The sequence below is a fragment of the Mus pahari genome, chromosome 10, assembly GCF_900095145.1.
Source record: "Mus pahari chromosome 10, PAHARI_EIJ_v1.1, whole genome shotgun sequence".
Lineage (NCBI taxonomy): Eukaryota > Metazoa > Chordata > Mammalia > Rodentia > Muridae > Mus > Mus pahari.
The window spans coordinates 98,470,124-98,489,190 of NC_034599.1; the positions used below are offsets into that span (position 1 = coordinate 98,470,124).

The following is a 19,067-nucleotide window of genomic DNA, read 5'->3' on the forward strand; positions in this document are numbered from 1 at the left end:
TCTCTTCTCTTCTCTTCTCTTCTCTTCTCTTCTCTTCTCTTCTCTTCTCTTCTCTTCTCTTCTCTTCTCTTCTCTTCTCTAGCAGTGTGGTCCTTAGTTTAATGGCTACGCTTTCCTCTTATTTTGCTAAGAGGAAGATCACAGCCTTCTCAGCTGAGAAACTTACTCAGACACTCACAGGTGCTGCTTTTCTATGAATGCTAATATTCTGGGACTCCAGTGTCCTATTTCTGTGTCACTTTCTTAGGATATTACATCAAAGTGGCTGTCTAGGGAAGTGTCGGTCTGTACCGACGTTAGCTTTTCAACTTAGATGTAATTTTTAAATTTTAGTTAGAGACTGATTATGCAGAAGAAACACTCTAAGTTATTAAATATGCTTCAGGGTGAGGAATCCACACATTTTAAAAGTTCAATATTAGATTCAGAGAATGACTGCGGGGGTCTTTATTCCTGGGAATCAATTATTACAGTAGGAAGAAACGCCATAATAAAACATGCACATAATTCAATGAAATGGGATAAATATTAATAAAACTACCATCAATGTTCCTTAGTCATGCTTGAGGAGAGAAAAGCTTTGGAATAATGATGAAGAGCCAGGGTGTCTAAGTGACTATAGAGCTTGGTCTTCTTTTCTGAGCTGGCATCCCACTGCCTTGGTTTTCTTTTCTGAGCTGGCATCCCACTGGCTTCTCTACCATGGGCAGAGTTTGCAATCTTCTCTTTCTTTTTTTCTGTTCTTTTCTCTTTTCTAACTTTTGGAGACAGGGTCTCCTGTAGTTCAGTCTATCTTCAAACTCAATACGAACTCCAGACTGACTTTCAACTCCTGATCCCCTACCTACACCTGTCCGCTGAGAATACAGGCCTGCTCTTCAGGCTACCTCCCCCACCCCCTCATACCTTGTGTCTTTGTTAGGGTTTTTATTGTTGTGATCAAGCACTATGAATAAAAGAATTTCAGATCCATGACATAGGCGGCTCATGTTAATTAATTAAAGGAAGATTCCAGGCCTAAGAAATGCAGAGCAGGCCAGAACAAAGGCTGTTTAGCCCCAGGAACTGGCCAGCCATAAAGATAAGGGAGGTATGCAAGGCCAGCCACCGAGTGCCCCCGGTCTCCATTTTTTCTCTTGACTTGGGCTGAATTTAAGATTACAGTCTCCTTGACCTGCACGTACTGTTTGCTGATGTTTTAAACTAACCAATTATGTAAAACGGCACTGGATATGCCCCTACCCCCCCTCCCATTCTTTGAGCCTCGTGGTCGATGCCTCTATCTCCTGCATGAGATATGTGTCAGCCCGGAGCGCCATTATTAAACTACCTGGTGTGCTTGCAACAAGATGGTCTATTTGTGATTCTTGGGTGCCACTATCTCGAGACTGGAGTGGGGAGGGCTCCACACGGAGGTCTTTCATGACCAAAAACAACTTACGGAAAAAGGGGTTTATTGGGATTACACTTCCATATCACCATTCATCATCGAAGGAAATCAGGACAGGAATGGAAATGGGGCAGGGTCCTGGAGCAGGACCTGCTGCAGAGGACACGGAAGGGTGCTGCTTACTGCCTTGCTTGCTCCTCAGCCTGGTTTTGCTTCTTTTGTTTTTTCTTTTCTCTCTTTTTCTTCCTTTCTTCTCTCTCTTTCTTTCTTCCCTTATTTCTTTCTCTCTCTCTCTTCTTAGTTTCTTTCTTTCTTTCTTTCTTTTTCTTTCTTTCTTTTCTTTCTTTCTCATATTAGAAGCTTTATTTCCACAGAAAGAGCATACAATGCTGTTATAGATATGCCAGATTTTATCTCCATGTTTCAGAGCACACCGAGGAAGCTTCTCTCTTCCCCTGAGTTTCTTGCTTGCTTTTCTTTGTACAAAGTGTGTAGTGCAATGAAGTACATTATTATAGCACGTTTTTAAAGCTAACATCATCCATTTAAAAATCTATTTGAGATGTTGGATAAAAATACATTTTCCCCCTTACAAATTCAAAAGGTTACAGGGGTAGTCATCTCTCTTTTAAATAAATTGTGCATACCTAACTGTTGAATGGCAGTGAAGTTTTTTAATGTGCTAACATATTTAGGCAGTGTGCACTTACTGTCACACAGATCCTATTAACAGCTGGAGTACCGTATCATCAGACTGAAGTGGGCCTCCTTGTGTCTGACATTACTAAGTGGGTAAACTAAAGTTAACATGTTCTTGGTTTCCTTGCTAACACTACTTCATAAGATGCCTGCCAATGACCTGCAAAGGCACTTTAGTAATTGTAACATTAATGTAACATTAATTTGGTTAGAGCTAGAACTAGATATATCACAATTTCTACTTAGGTCTAAACATTTTAAATGCTTAGTTTACACCAGGAATTTCCCAAGAATTTTTCACATATTAGGTTGTAAACATCATCCCCAACCCTGAATACAGTTTAAGCCATGGCTTTTAGTTGTCTGTGTAAGTCCAGGCATTTCTCTTTAAGTAACCAAGTTCCATGAGTGTTCTCATACCATTATGCTAATGCATTCTGTTGGTGTAAAACTAAACTATCCATCACCAGTGTGTACAGAGAGTGGAGGCTTAAGTTCCACTTCAGTGTGAGTCTTGGATCCCAATCCAAATGTCCCACTCTAAAGGCGTTTCTGAATTGCTATTACTGCATTTGTAAACTAAGGAACATTTAGGTCAGCACTGGATCTTTTAGAAAGTATAAGGACTGGCCATTGTTACTAAATAATTCCCAATAGTTGTTTTTAATGCAGGAAGTCAATTCATGTTTTCAGGCTTAATTATGACTTGAAGTATATTTTAATTTTTAACACACTAGGGCAGTGTAGACTCAGAAGTGGAAAAGCCATTAACTACAGAGTCTGTTCCTACATCTTTATGAATCCTTCAGAACTTATATGTGTCTTATATATGTCTTATATGTAGAGTCAGCCTGCTTTCTTAATGATCCCAGGACCACCAGCCCAGGGATGGCACCACCCAAAATGTGCTGGGCTGTCCATTAATCGCTAAATAAGAAATGCCCTACAGGGTGGCCTGTAGCTGGATCTTATGGAGGCATTTTCTCTTTTTTTTTTTTTTTTTTTTGGATTTTCGAGACAGGGTTTCTCTGTGTAGCTCTGGCTGTCCTGGAACTCACTTTGTAGACCAGGCTGGCCTCGAACTCAGAAATCCACCTGCCTCTGCCTCCCAAGTGCTGGGATTAAAGGCGTGTGCCACCACGCCCGGCTATGGAGGCATTTTCTCAAACTGAGGTTCCCTCCTCTCAGGTAACTTTAGCTTGTGTCAGGTTGACATAAAACTATCCAATATGTCTGGGTGGCTTAGCGGGCACTAGATCCTTTTACATCTGCCCAGAGTTGACTGTAACTCCCACACAAACCACCCAACAGCAGAGACTAAAGGCGGAAGTATCAAGGGATCTCTACCTCCTGTCTAAGTGGCCATTTTCCTCCTAAGACTGTCACCTCCGCAGATGTTCCTCGTGGATAAGAATGTAACTCAACAGACACAAGAATTAACACGATGATTTGTCTTCCTCTGCTTTTCTGCGTATGTCTTTTTTTTTCCTATTAATCTTTTTTTTTTTTTAATTTTTATTTATTTTATTTGTATGAGTACACTATAGCTGTCTTCAGACACACCAGAAGAGGGCATCAGATCCTATTATAGATGGTTGTAAGCCACCATGTGGTTGCTGGGAATTGAACTCAGGACCTTTGGAAGAGCAGTCAGTGCTCTTAACCGCTGAGCCATCTCTCCAGCCCCCTTTTCCTATTAATCTTATCTTACTGATATATATCTTATCAGCTACAAAGTACACTCATTTAAAGTATAAAGCTTGGTGGGATTCTGTCTAAGAATACACTTCTATTACCATAAAAGGTTCTATGGTATCCTTTTAACATCATTTCCTGTCTTCGGCACCAGTGCGGGAGTGTACCAAGGAAACACTACTGCCATCCCGTCTAACAGAGCTGAGAGGCGGGGTGTGGGTGTGTGTGTGTGTGTGTGTGTGTGTGTGTGTGTGTGTGTGTGTGATGCTGTAAGCAGTTTTTCCAGAGACTGCCTTTGGAGTTCAGCCTGTTTACCTTTGTCTTAGGAACACATTAGTGGAACGGCTCACTAGCACCCCTGCTAGCTCCATGAAAGGAATGTTGCCCTTGCCTACCAGAGTCTGCAAGCTCGCTCCCAGCCACCCAAGTGCCTACAGGCTTTTCTTCTAATAGATTTCTCTGTTTCACTTACGGGGGGGGGGGGGTAACCCCAAATTTCCATTTTCTTTGGACACCCTAGGGGTCAACCTGGTCTTCATGGATGTTCTGGATTAAAATTATAATTTTTATATTGCCCCAAATTAGAACCTTTTCATTTGGAGATTTGTTTGTTCGAGGTTTAGCATTGGTGGAAATAGAGCCTTTCATTCTAAACTCACTAGTGTGGGATGTCTTTGCTTAAAATCGTTTATATATATATATATATATATATATATATATATATATATATATATATATATTTATGTACATTTCCTGTCTTGGGAGATGCTACTTTTCATTTCCAGGCAGACCTCCCATGCTGATGGATGCGGGACTTGTTTGTATTTCTAACCCTGAGGAGTGAGTCTAAGGATGTTTGCATTTCATCCTCTGGGAGTTCTGTTTTCATCTCTCTCTGGCAATGGTAGTGGAACTGCTGGGTCACTAGGGGGTGTCTTTTTAAAGAATAAAACACTGAAAACATTGAGCAGAAGTTGAAATGATTTTTACTTGAATATATAAAAGAAAGAGATGATAAAGCCCATGAAGGAATTAAAGATGCCCTTGAAGGGAAATTAAATTTAAAATGAAATTTAAGGCCTGGGATTCATGCAACTTATGTCCAGAGAAACAGTTGTTTGTAAGCTTGGAAGTCTGAGGCAGAGAGCACAGTGAGACAAGCCTGGGCACGCCCAGGCAGGCCATTGTTGGAACATTCCTGGGACTGAACCAAATGTTCCGCTGACCTGCCCCTCAGGTCTCCTAGCATTCCTGCCTTTGAACGTACCATCCTGCAAATGTGTACATTTAAATGAACCAATCGCTTGTAACTGTGCCAATTCTCCCCACCCCCGACCCTTATCCTATAAAGTCTCAAGCTTTTGGGCCTGGTTGTCGACTTCCTCTGTCTCCTGCGTGAGGTACGAGTCGAACCGGAGCTCCACCAATAAAAGTGCCTTGTGTGGTTACAGCAAGAAGGCCTGTCTGTCGAGTTCCTGAGGCACCCTAACTCCCGTGACCTGAGGACCCTAGGGAGTTCCTCGCGAGGGGGGTCCTACATTCTGTCTCAAAGGGTATCAAAGACACTTGATGCTCTCGGGTTGCAGTCACCTGAGGCATGATAACCACTGGAAGGGCCACTTGGCCTGCCTTTCCATGCATGGCTGGAAAACGGCCTTGAACACTCTATGCTAAAACTGGGACTACAACAGACCTGAACGCACAAACTCTATAAAGCAAGCCTTATTCCGCCTGCTTCTGCAGCCCCGCACCTCCTGCCTGCAGCTTAGAAACATCTCTAGGATGGACTGTTCTAGTCACTTATCTGTGTGTCCTGTCATGACTCACAAATGTAATGTTCTCTAGACTTCAGTCTTGTGAAGCACTCATGAGTATCTAAAATTCACTTCAAGTCATTTTAAAGAATGCACAGCAGGGAAGGGATGCAGCAGGAACTCAAGACACACTGCATCTGCAGTCAGGGAGCGATGAGTGGGATTTGAAGCTGGGCCATAAAACCCCATGGCCTGCCTGTCCCTGGTGTCACACTTCCTCCAGCAAGCTTCTACCTCCCAGCTCCACAACCTTCCAAAGCAGTGCTACCAGCTGGAGTCCATGTGTCCAAATGCATGAGCCTAGGGGGACATTCGATACGCAAACCACAACAAAGGAGGCCTCTCCCCATACTCTCAGAAGAGGAAAGGGCATGAAGATTTCCCACAGAGGGTAGAACCCCACAAGGTCAGAGTTTTATCTGACACTGAGAGAAGGCTTAGGACTTGCTGAAGGAGCGATTGGAGAGGAGATGAACAGGTTGCATTTGCTTAGACTTCAGATGGGCAGCCTCCATACCTCAAGGTTGGCTTAAGGAAGCAGTTCTCAACCCTTCTAATGCTGTGATCCTGTAGTTTTTCATGGTGTGGGTGTGCCCTTCCCCCAGCCTTAAATAGACTAAACAAACCCCAGATGGTTTTACAGCCTGGCTGGAGTTCTTGCCTGGCCTGAGCCTTGAGGAGTAGGCTGCCTGCCTGCTGAGCTTGCTTTGCAACTCAATCCTGCTGAAGCAAAGGGATGGGTCTGTGGGGTTTGCTTATAGATGCAGAGCTGATAATTAAACTTTGAGCCTTGATCTTGGCTTTCTCCTTCTCTTGTCTGCCTGCCCCTCTGTCCTTTTTCATTCCCAGCCTCCCTTTCAGATACCCAGTTCTCCATGGCTGCTGGACAGTGACATGTGGGGAAACCCCAAACAAAATTATTTTCATTGCTACCTCATGACAGTAATTTTGCTACTGTTATGATCATAATGTAAATAATTTTGGAGGAAGAGGTTTGTCAAAGGAGTCTTGACCCACAGGTTCCCTTAAGGACCCTTAAGAAGTCCACAACCCTGGGTGAGCCCAGGATCATGAGTCAGACTCTTCCAATTTTCTCTGGAACTCAGCTGCTAGCTGCAGGAAAAACAAGGCTGGAGTAGAAGGAAGAACTGGGAACTGGGCACAAATTACCGGGCACATTTGTATGGTTGTTTGTGTCATACAGGCCATGCCTAGGCAGCCATATTGATGAGACTTCAGGCATGTAGCTTCTAACATTTCCAGAAGGTGTGGAAGGAGGGAAGCTCATGAGGCCGCAACCCTAGACAAAAACCTACAGGCAACTAAGGAATGCAGAGAGTGGGACACCAACTGGTCACCTGAGATCAAAGGGTCACCTGGAAACAGAACACTGCACTGACCGAGCAGGTCACACTTGTTTATTTAGACACACGTGCACGTGTGTGTGTGTGTGTGTGTGTGTGTGTGTGTGAGAGAGAGAGAGAGAGAGAGAGAGAGAGAGAGAGAGATGATTTGGAGGGAAGAAAGGGAAGAAAGAATGTAATTGTTTTGGGTTTTTTTTTGTTTGTTTGTTTGGTTGGTTTTTTTTGGTTTGGTTTGTTTTGGTTTGGTTTTTTGAGACAGGGTTTCTCTGTGTAGCCCTGGCTGTCCTGGAACTCACTTTGTAGACCAGGCTGACCTCGAACTCAGAAACTCACCTGCCTCTGCGGCTGCCTCCCGAGTGCTGGGATTAAAGGCGTGCACCACCACGCCCGACTGAGATGTAATTGTAATCTCAAAAATTAAAAAGAAAACAATGTTCAAGAAATCATCAGTAGAGCACATGAGGAATTAAATGGGATGAGCGCCTTAGCACTGCAGCTGGGCCTTCTCCTGTGATCATGGTGGGACCCAGGACTAGCTAGAGTAAGTCAGCTCTATCTAAATGAACACATAACAAATGTAACTAATATCTTACCCTATCTTCCTCTACAGCTAACTCCTCACTTCCCAGAGGAGTTTTCCAGTTCATTATCAAAAACGGATTAAATGATTGTGGTAGGAGCTTTAAAAGCATGACTGCATAATTTCTATGTATATGCTAGACAGTGATAAATCACGGTTCCTCCAGGTGCTGAAAGCATGGCATTGCATTCAGAAACAGAAAGCAAAGAACGCTGAGTGCCCACTTTAAGGTTCATCAACAGCTAAAGTGCCCTACTTCAAAATTTCACAGTTATCCAAAATGCTCGCCCATAATCTCAGTTGCTTACCACTCTAGTGGGCTGTGGACCCCAAACATTACATATACCTAAGTTTCTGTTTTCAATTTAATGTTTGAGAGAAAATAATTATAAAAATACAAATTTACAGAAAAATAAGGGAAATGTTCTTCACAGTATTTTATAAAGCATCTGTACTTGGTCTATTCTGAATTTTATAGTTTATGATGGAGAGTTAGCATGGAGGAGGAACACAGGGAGCAGAGCTGTCTATCTGCAACTGATAATATGATAATCAGCATACTGTTCACCACAGTCAGTCAGACAGACCAACCTGAGAGGGAAGGAAGACAGGAGCTCCCCTCTCCTGCAGCCTGGGAGAGACTGAGGAGAGGTTACTCTAGAAAGAAGTTGGGTGGTCCTTGAGCAAATGCCTTCATGTCTTTGGTTTCTCTTTTCAGAAACACAGTTAAAGATACCTTTTCCCCTTTGAAGCAGGAGAACAGACTCCCACTTCTGTATCTCAGATGGTAGTTTATGATCCTGTCCTGGGCTCCTTTTCATAGGAACGACTCCCCCTCCGGTACACGCCCTCCAGCACAGCTTTACCTACAGCAGTTGCTACACAAGACCTAACTTCCCCAGGTTCCTACTCAAGGAAAGAAAAACTCTGGAGCAGTTGATTTCCCCCACTCCTCCTCAAATGGAAACAATATAATAAAAAGAAATGAGGGCAAATCCATCTGACAGCATCATGCCCTTGTCATCATTCTGCTATGAGATGGCCTCCAGCATCACACTGAACGTGGCAATTGGCAGCTTAATGAGCTTCAGGTGCTCCTCTCCATTTGGCTGAAGGAGGCGAGCCATCCTCTACTAGTTCAGGAAAACCTCGAGTGCTAGGCTGAGATGAAGACACAAGCCACAGTTTCGCTTCCTTAATGTTCAGTTTGTGAAAAGAGTTTCTATGAGGTGCCTCCAGGACCAATGAGGTCTTCACTGGGAGGCGACCACCCCTGCAGGCAAATGCTGCTAGAACACAGGCGGGGTGTGGGGGTGGAGTGCAGGTACCTGGCAAGTGGCTTGGGGACTTCCTGAGTAGAACAACACATTTCTACTGTCCTCTTCTGTGCAGTGAGATTTGGATGGTGGTCTGCCAGCTTTCCCAGCCTCTCCTAGCTTTTTTCCTTTCATACAAGTATTTTCAAAAAATAAAATGTCATGCATTTTAGTCTTGCCTTGGCATTTGCTTCTTAAGGGTCTAAACTAATGTACCACTCATTTACTTCTACATCTACTCATTAATTAATAAATTCATTTATTCAAGAAATAATTACTGAGTATTTTTAGGATTCCTGATGTGTTAGTTATTCTAGGCACTGGGAATACTGGTGAAGAAGAGCAAGAAGACACATGCATTCAAAAATGTCCCTCACCATGTTGCAACTGCTTCTTTCTTCAGCTCTTACTATGCTAGGCACTAAACTAAGAGAACTCCCATGACCAATTTTGGATTTTTTGATAATAATCATGGAAGGAAAAAAAATCATTATTCCTGTTTCATGGATAAGATAGAAAGACCCAGAAAGACCGGGTAGCCATGGGCTTCCTCTACAGATGTCATGCGGCTCCTCCAACTGGGTAATAACTCTGAACACTCTTACTCTCTGGCAATGATGTTTGCACATCTGGATAGCAGATCTAGCAAAGTCTGGTTTGTGATTTCACTTTAAATGTACTCGAGGGGCAGGGGAGCCAATCATGAGAAAGGAGTAGAGCTCTGGGGAACTCTTACTCAGTTAATGGCAATATTGTTTATCACACTCAGAAGACGTCTCTTAACACGTGTGAGTTTCTAACTCTTCTTCATTCTTGCAAGAGGACAAAGGCCCTTCTGATCTCAGCCCAGCCCTGACCAGCAATGGCAGGTAGTCACATACATTGAGGGCTTCTCTCAGAGACCAGACAAGCAGTCTGCTGAGAGGTGACACAAACACATACCATAATGTTCGAGGTCAACAATGGTGTCCGCTAAACTGGGCTCAAGTTCATCGAGGTCCAGGCACGGAAGGGACTGAGTTTCAGGCAGGTTCTCCAAAGTCTGTTCATGTAGTTCCTAGGGGAAGGGAATTAACAACTCGTGAGAGCTGACAGAAGAAAGTGGCCCCACCACAAAGAAAGCAACATTCTTCTCTCTAAGCTTAATAGCATTTTCAAACTTCAAGTTGGTAACTTGGGATAAGAGAAGTGATCTTGAATCAGAGAGTAACCTTGGGCAAAGCATTTGACCTCTGTAGGAATCAGAGTCTAGGCCATAGGTAGGTGAACCAACCAAGATACCCAAGGAGCCAAGTCAAGGCTCAGTCAAGTATTGGTTCCATCAGCAGCTAGAAGCAAGCATCACTCTCCTGGGTGTGCCCACAGTATCCCCACCTAACCCCTCCTCATCCCAGCCCTGCACAATCTCATTTCAAAACTAAATGTCTTGAGTTGAATGACGTCAAAGTCTTGTCTGGATTTACAAGTTTAAGAATTTCCAATTTCTAAACGACAAACACCTAAGAAATGATGAAGTAATTCTGCTTCAAAAATATAAAAGGTAAGGGTGGAAACGTTGATAGATGTTTCCCTGGCATGAAAGAAGTCATGTGTTCAGTTCCTATCACTGTATAAACTGCATAGCTGTTTGACACAGACCTACAATTTCAGCCAGGGAAGTTGGATTAATTACTGTCCTATTGCTGTGAAGAGACTCCATGACCAAGGCAAGTCTTATTTCAAAAAGCATTTAGGGGGCTTGCTTACAGTTTTACAAAGTTTGTCCATGATCATCATCTTAAGAAGCAGACAGGCATTGCAAAGGAGTGTTAGCTGAGAGATTTATATCCTGATCAGCAGGCAGGAGAGAGAGAGAGAGAGAAGAGGAGAGAGAGAGGAGAGAGGAGAGAGAAGAGAGGAGAGAGGAGAGGGAGAGGGAGAGGGAGAGAGAGAGACTGGGCCTAACTTGGACTTTTGAAACCTCAAAGCCTATCCCCAATGACACAGTTCCTCCAATAAGGTCACTCCTACTCCAACAAGGCCACATCTCCTAATCCTTCTAATCTTTCCCAAACTGTTCCACAGTTTGGTGACTAACCATTCAAATATATGAGACTATGGGGACATTTTCATTCAAAACACCGCATAAAGTGGAGGCAGGAACATTAAGCAATCCTGGACTAAATGGTGTGTTTGAAGAGAGCCTGCACAATATGAGATTCTGCCTCAACAAAACAAACCCGAGCCTGGCGTGGTGGTGCACGCCTTTAATCCCAGCACTCAGGAGGCAGAGACAGGCAGATTTCTGAGTTCAAGGCCAGCCTGGTCTACAGAGTAAGTTCCAGGACAGCCAACAAAACAAAAACAAAACTAACTGAGTGAATGAATAAATAAATAAATGGTAAGTACCCAAATATATTAGTAGGAATTTCAATATATCAGTTGTCTTTTACTATATATTATTATTATTATTAATTATTGCATTGTGTGTTTGTAAACTAAATCTAATACTGAACTGTCCTATTTTCTCTGATAAGCAGCTTTTATGGAGGTGAGAAAACTAATCCAAGAAGCTTTTTATTGAGAAATAAATTAAAAGGAAAATCCAAAGTAATATTAAGTAAGTCAAATCAAATGAAGTCATGCCCCCATTCCCCACACAGCAAGGCATTTGTGAGTATTGTTAATAAGTCTGCTTTCCCTCTGGGAGGTACAGCTGGATCCAGACTGCAAAGGCTCACTGACAGTGGATGGAGAGCCCAAGAAAGGGAGATGCTTGACTATCATCACTGAATGCAAGTCAAAAGGCATTTGGAAATAAGCACTCAATTGAGTGACTTGCTGGGATTCTCTTTGAAGAGGACACAACTGCTGTATCTGCCTCTCTCGAGATGAGGATCAGTGAGCTACTTTTTTTTTTTTTTTTTTTTTTTGGNTTTTGGAGACAGGGTTTCTCTGTGTAGCCCTGGCTGTCCTGGAACTCACTCTGTAGACCAGGCTGGCCTCGAACTCAGAGATCCACCTGCCTCTGCCTCCCAAGTGCTGGGATTAAAGGCGTGCACCACCGCTGCCCGGCAGTGAGCTATTCTTTGACCCTGCTCCCAGCACACATATGGACATCTGGTCTGCTAGATACTTCTCCTAGACTTAGCACATGTATGACTGTAGATGCCATTGGAGGAAAGGCAGCCAGGATTTGCCTTGTAAATTGTAGGGTTTTTTTTTTTAAAACTACTATCCTCTTAAGAAATGGAGTCAAACACGATTCTACTCTTAACTGCTTGCTTCAAGACTTCAAAACCCAAATTCAGCCAAGCAGAAAACGCCTGCCAAAATAAAGACATTGTCAGTTAAAGTCTGAAAACAAATCAAGTCACTCTCCTAAGTGCCTCAGAGAATTTTCATAACATATGGCACACTGGACCCATTCACTCCCCAAACTCTCCCTCGACAGCTGCTTCTGAAATATTCAGAGGGTTCTGGAAACAGGGCTCAGTTGGCAAAGTGCTTGTTATGTGAGCATAAGGACCTGCACTCAGATTCCCAGCATCTATATTTTAGAAGACAGATGTTAATCCCAAAGCTGGAGAGGTAGAAGACAGGAAAATCCCTGCGGCTTGCTGGCCAGCTGCATTAGCATAATCAATGAGCTCTCAGGTAACTGAGAATTACCTCCCAGAATAAGGGAGAGAGGACTGGAGAAGGACCCCGCTGCTCACCTCTGGTCTTTATATGTATGCACAAACACAAACATCCACACACCTGCAACAGACAGACTCCCCACAATGAACCACCCAGGAGTTTGTTGTAGCCAGGCATGAGAGAAAGGCAAAGGGAATTGAGGGCAGAGTCTCAGTGAAATTGGAAGGAGATGAAGCCATCAGAATATGGAGAAGATGGGGGGAGGAAATGCAGTCGAAGAAGGCAGCACTTCCCCTTTATTACATCTTCCTTCAGCTTCTTGCATCTGATTAATTCAGCCTCTGTCATATCTTATTTCATCTTCTTCAGTTCAACAATGCCTTTCCCTGAGATGATGAAAACCCTTCAGGCCTCTGCAAAGTGTTTAGCTTCTTGCATTGTTCTGTGAATACCATTAAACCCATCTCCCTCTTGTGTCTGTGAGTATGATTCACCCTGCCTGTTCCCTGCCTGCTTCTCTGTCTCCCGGTCCTCCTGGGGTGAACAAGAAAGCCTTCCCTCAGGATGCACCTCCTTCTCCTCTATTCCCATTAAATGAGTTTTTCCTCTAAAGAGATAAGAAGAGATCTGCTCTCTGTGGTCTTTTTCAGTTCCTTCATCTGGAGAGGATGGTCATGTTCAGGAGCCCCACTTCCCACCCGTGGCTAATGGGATGTAATCAATATCAGAATCAAAGGGAGTCTATCAGAAATCTGATAAGCCCAGGCCCCACCCCAGAGCAAACAGTACCACAGGATACCCTGGTGCATTTTGAAGTCTGACAAGTGTCATGTAAGTCACAGAGTTTACAAGACAGCCAGCTGGAGGCTTTCCTGGAGACAGTCCCACCTCTGGCAGAGGGAGGAGAGGGCTAACAATGAATAATCTGTTAACCTCACGCTGACTTGCTAACAATGCTCCCATCCATATACAAGCCTAGGGAATGCACTTCTGAAAAGCTCAGGACCACAGTGGTGCTAAACCTCAGCAAACTCAAAAGAATCAACTAGAATCTTTAGATAGAACATGACAGTATGTTTGCGTGTGTATGTGTATCTCTGTGTGTTTATGAATGGGTCTACATGTGCACGCATACACACACTCGCAACTTGCTGAGAGAAAGGAAAGTGTGATGGTCAATCTTACTTGTCCCTTTGACCAGATTTAGAATCACTATGGAGACACTGTGGAGACACATTTTGCATCTGCAGAAAGGTTGAACTGTAGAAGGAAGACCTACTCTGAAGGCGGGCAGCATCAGCCACCACAAAGGAGGTCAGCTAGGCAATGACATCTGTCTCTCTCTGCTTCCCGAGGGCCAATACAGTGTCCTCGCCATAACAACTTTTCTGCCACTATGGGTGGTAATTTCAAATCATGTGTCCCCCGAAACTCACTCCCAAAGCAAACCCCTCCTTGGGTTGCTCCTGTCAGGTGGCTTCTGTCTCAGCATCAAGAAAAGTGACTAATGCATGAAGTCACCAGGGGTGTGTGCTGGGAGTTACAGGATCTCTGAGCAACCTTTCTTTGTCTGAGCTGGGCCAAAATAAAGAATTTTTTTTTTTTTTGGCTCCATGTTCTGTGAGATAACATATGGATAACAAAATCTCCTGGGGTTCTGCCTGTCATGCAGTCTTTGGGTTATCATTAGAATCTTAATACCCAAATTTGCAGAGGTTACAAACAAGCTTGGCTTTCACAGTTGTTCAGCACCTCTGGATGCCACAGTATGTGATTACTGGTAATAACTATATCAGACACAAAGATGATTATCTTAAGGGGTTAAAGAAGAAAAGTGAACATGTGAAGTAGATTATTTTTCCCTGACTTGTAAGATCTCACTCTTCTTTGCCATGTGATAACTTCAAAATAAACTCAGAGCTTGGTGTGGCTTCACATCCCTGGAATCTCAGCACCTGAGAGGCTGAGGCAGGAGGCTCATGAGTTTAAGGCCAGTCTGGGCCACATAGGGAGGGGAGGGAGGGAGGGACAGAGGGAAGGAGGAAGGGAGGGAGGGAAGGGAGAGGAGGGAGAGGAAGGAGAGGAGGGAGAGGAGGGAGGGGAAATGGAGGAAAGTGGGTCACTTAGGCTTCACAAAAAACAAAACCAACAAAAAAAAAATCTGTTTCCCAAGCTCCAGTCTTAGCAAAAAAAATCTCTCAGACCTCAAAGCATCCCAGAAACAAGCGCTCCACTGTATCTTGATTGAGCAAGTAGTTTTCACACACTAACTAACACAGAGCCTTTAGGAACCCATCAGCTTCCTTATCTAGGTCTTTAGGAATGCCTGGGTTTTCAGACAAAGCAGACAGTTTCAGGGGCAAAGACCTACTACTAGAAGCCGCCAATTGTCACAGTGCCTAGGGGTGTCTGGGGTCCTGAAGCAAGGCACTCAGTGTCCTTGAGGCATGGCTTCTTCAATGCTGTGGTGGCATCCAGACCTTTCTCTTCGTTGAGACCTGGTCCTGTTGCTGACACCATGTCCTCTTAGCCAGAAATGTCTCTATTTGCCAGTATCCATGAGCAGGAAATTTCCCAGGTCTCTGAGACCTGTGACAGATTCCACAAATGGGTTCACCAAAAATAGGGGTACCAGAAAGGTGGAGCAGAGGGTAGAACTGAGCACTACTGTGGTACCAGAAAGGTGGAACACTTATCACCAGCACTCCTTTTTTTTTTTTTTTTTTTTGGTTTTTCGAGACAGAGTTTCTCTGTATAGCCCTGGCTGTCCTAGAACTCACTTTGTAGACCAGGCTGGCCTCGAACTCAGAAATCCGCCTGCCTCTACCTCCCAAGTGCTGGGATTAAAGGCATGCGCCACCACGCCCTGCTTATCACCAGCACTCTTATGGTATCAATAAGCAGAAAACTCATAGGTGCATATGGAAGACTAGTTCTCCTGTGTGATCCAACTTTGGACTATCTGATCCTCCAAAGAATTGAGTAAGACAGATGAGCACTGTCTTGCCCAGAGTGGGACAGAAAACAAGTGTTCCCAGGCCTCACTTGTTTAAAAGAGAGATTTGCTTGGGCTTCTGTCAAATCCAGGGATTGGAGGCCTGTAAGTGGTAGGAGGTCTATTAAGCTAAGCTATAGATTTATAGCTGACATACAGGTTCTTCAACAGTCTCAAGGTTGGTTCTTTCTGTTCAAGGAGAGCCTCTCAGATATGGAAAACTCTGGGTGAACATCTTAAAGCTTTTCTTCTCCATGGTGCCTCTATCAGAAAAGCTATGAGGTTGCTGTTATGTCAACTGTCCCAAATGATCCCCCACATAGACTACCTTAGTATCAGCTCCTACCACCAAGGCCCCAGAAAGATACTCTCAGCTATGAATGAAAATAGCATTTACCACTCAGAGATTTCAAATACAGAAGACTTGAACGGGGGTTGAGGGGAATCCTACAACTCTCTTCATTATATCTGTGGTCCTTCAGTTTGAGCAAAGTTATTATCACAGTGCAGGATGACGTGGATGAGACAGAAAATGAGGTTAAAGAATAAAAATAAGACAAAAGGGACTGATGGACTGGAGAGGTGAGACACAAAGGTCAGAAGTGAAAAATCAGGTGTGCGAGCATCTGTCCTGTCACTTAATCATCTCTGGTTATCCTGCAGATGATGGCCACTTGATGTGTGAGGACTGAATCTACTGGTCCACTTCTAGATTCAAGCTGTTTTGAATCAGAGTTGTCATCAGCTGTCAGGTTACTTTTTAAAGCCCCCCCTAAAGTTGGGCCAGGTCAGTCCCGGTGCTTTATTTCCCACCTCTTTCCTACACATTTAGTCTGATGGCTCTAAAGGACCCAGAGCAAGGAAACACCCACTTAAACATGAATGAGGGGTGCTTACGTGGAGCATGTGGGCACGCACAGACCCCACGTTCTGGGATCTCAGGGCCTGCATTCGTTTGTCATTTTCTTTATAGTTTTCTCCAGCAATCTTTCTGTAAAGTGGATACAAGGGTATACAAATCAGTACAAAGTGCTTACACCGTATCTATAGTATAAATAAGCATGATGCATGTTTTAACAGGCAGACTGCTTAGCAGGAAGCCAGGCCATCAGGTCTGTCCCTCATGGTCCAGCCCCACAACTGATTATATCTCTTTTTAACTTTTCATGCGATTCTCTTCAAAAGAACATACAAGGAAGATGTGGCTTGTAGTCAACGATGGGAACCCCTGGGCTATCAGGAAAAGATAGCACCTACTCCTGAGCATCCTGAAGATGCTGCCACCCCAGCATCTGAGATTCCTTCTCCCTCAGGATGAGCAAGCCCATAAGCAAGGACACTGAAAATACATGCCAAGGAATGTGTAGGCACTGTGGTGGAGGGGAAGTGGTAACTGTCAGCTATTCAGTCCCATACTATTAGCCACCTTAATGTATGACAGATAGACTCCCAGGACTCAGGACTGCTTTTGTCTAACACGCCCGCCCCTCTCCAGCAGCCACCGTTCTACTCTTTACTTGGGCAAGCTTCATTTTTACACTACATATTAATGAGATTATGCACAGTGTTGGCATTTCTCAATGACATTAGCTAAAATACACGGTCTCTCTTGAATCCTAGAAACAATGATCAAAATTCTAATCCAATTAATTTATAAAATCAAGGCCAAATAGGAAGAATAATATTATATCATGTGGAATATTCATGCTATTCTTTTGCCTATAAATAGTTTTAATCTGAATAATAATTTTTAATATGCATGGGAAGTATTACATTTGCCTTTTTAATACATTCCTTTCAGATTTCACTCTCCATTTATATTCAACCAATAACAGGAACTATGCTACCTTGGAGATATTAGCATTTCTTAGTTAGACACAGGTTTGGATCTACGAGTTGATGTTGTGACTTGAGTAATTCAAGCGCATATCTATCTCCAGTTAGACCCACAATCTGTGGTTTATAGGAACCACATGCCTTAGCTGCCGAGAACAGACTGCATATACATTTTCCCAACTGAACAATCCATACCATCACCTGGTAGCCTGAAACTGACCATGACAGGAGCATTCACACCAGATCAGCAAACAAATGACCTGCCTCTAAACCCAAAGATGCTCATTAAACATTCTTCAACATCCTACTGTCTATGACTTCTCTGCTGGGATGAACTATGCCCCGAAACAGTGAGCCAACATGCACCCTTCATCCTGTAAATTGCTGTTGTAGGAGTACTTTATCTCAGCAGCAGGAAAGTAACTAATACAGAGTAAATATTGAAGCTGTCTGTTCAGTCTCTTGATGGGTCAGGTCCAAGTGCCAGCACAATCAGGTTTTAGTTAGAGCCTGGATATAGCATCATCACCAGCAACCTCCCTACCTTTCAACCTCTGCCTTCACACGGGACTGCAAACCTGATATAATTAGTACCTGACATCTAGTCTATTGCTCAGTAATCATATTTGGGGGTGAGTGTAATTAATAAGTAAGTGACCATACGTGCTTTGGACTCTTGTTTTGGCTTTTGGCTTCCTTGTATGAGTTCTATGACAACTGTTGGGGTGCAGGGTGTGGGGCACCCCAAGGCAAGGAGCTTACTTCAGCCTCCTGGCTCTCTCACTGGCTACCTGCAGCTTCCTCAGCTGCATCAATTAATTCTCTGGGAGTCATTCTCTGAGCGTCAGACAAGGCTTGCAGAGTCTGCAAGTGAATCTTTTTCTGCCTATAAAGTAATAAACATTCCACAAACATGCAACTCATACCAAACATGCTCAGAAAAAAAATTAAACAAATATTTTACACAAGGATCATTGCTCTATGGAGAGAGCAGCATCTTGGGGCAGGAAAATCTAATAAACTCCGAGTGGGTAATGAGCCAACAAGGGCTGGAGTTAATCAGCATTATTTTTCAAATTGGATTTCTGCTTAAAAGCAAATTGTGTACTTTCCAAATTTCTGCTCATTTCATGGCCTGTGGTTAGTTTTTATAATGTGAGACAAATCAGGATTCTGGCCATTGGAGAGTAAAGAGGCTACTGGAGTAACTCATCTAAGTGAATTAGGTCACGGTCTTTGGAAAGGCAGTGAATACCACCTCCACCACCCACTCTCTCTGTAGCCAAGGGTGCTAGAGAGTGAACCCCAGTTTCCTTGTCTGTAAAGACTGGGCTAAAGTAAGTGTCACATGAGATAATTATATGTACTGTCTAATGGTGGCAGTATAAGAACTGTATTATCTTGAATGACTCATACCCTGGGCTTTCTCCAATAGATACTTTGGAGATAGTATAGTATGATAGATAGATAGATAGATAGATAGATAGATAGATAGATAGATAGATAGATAGATAGATAGATAGTATGGTCCATACTTTGAAGGTCAGTCACCAGCAACCTCCTGTGGGCTCAAAGCCTCACGCCAAGATCACACTCTTCAGGTTCTTTGGAGGCTATGAAATCTCTGTCTAAGCATAAAAGAGAACAAGAGCACCCACATTATAGAGGTAGAGCACCCACATTATAGAGGTAGAGCACCCACATTATAGAGGTAGAGCACCCACATTATAGAGGTAGAGCACCCACATTATAGAGGT

At 43.5% G+C, this 19,067-nt stretch overlaps 1 protein-coding gene across 1 annotated transcript in view; it reads right to left on the reverse strand.

Annotated features, from left to right (window-relative positions):
* Positions 1-19,067, reverse strand: part of Nek11 (NIMA related kinase 11) — a 181,319-nt gene that overhangs the window by 116,153 nt on the left and 46,099 nt on the right. Inside the window, 4 exon segments of the mRNA XM_021207830.1 lie at positions 9,801-9,915; positions 16,372-16,465; positions 18,073-18,125; positions 18,127-18,196. Coding sequence (XP_021063489.1) covers positions 9,801-9,915; positions 16,372-16,465; positions 18,073-18,125; positions 18,127-18,196 — 332 coding nt within the window.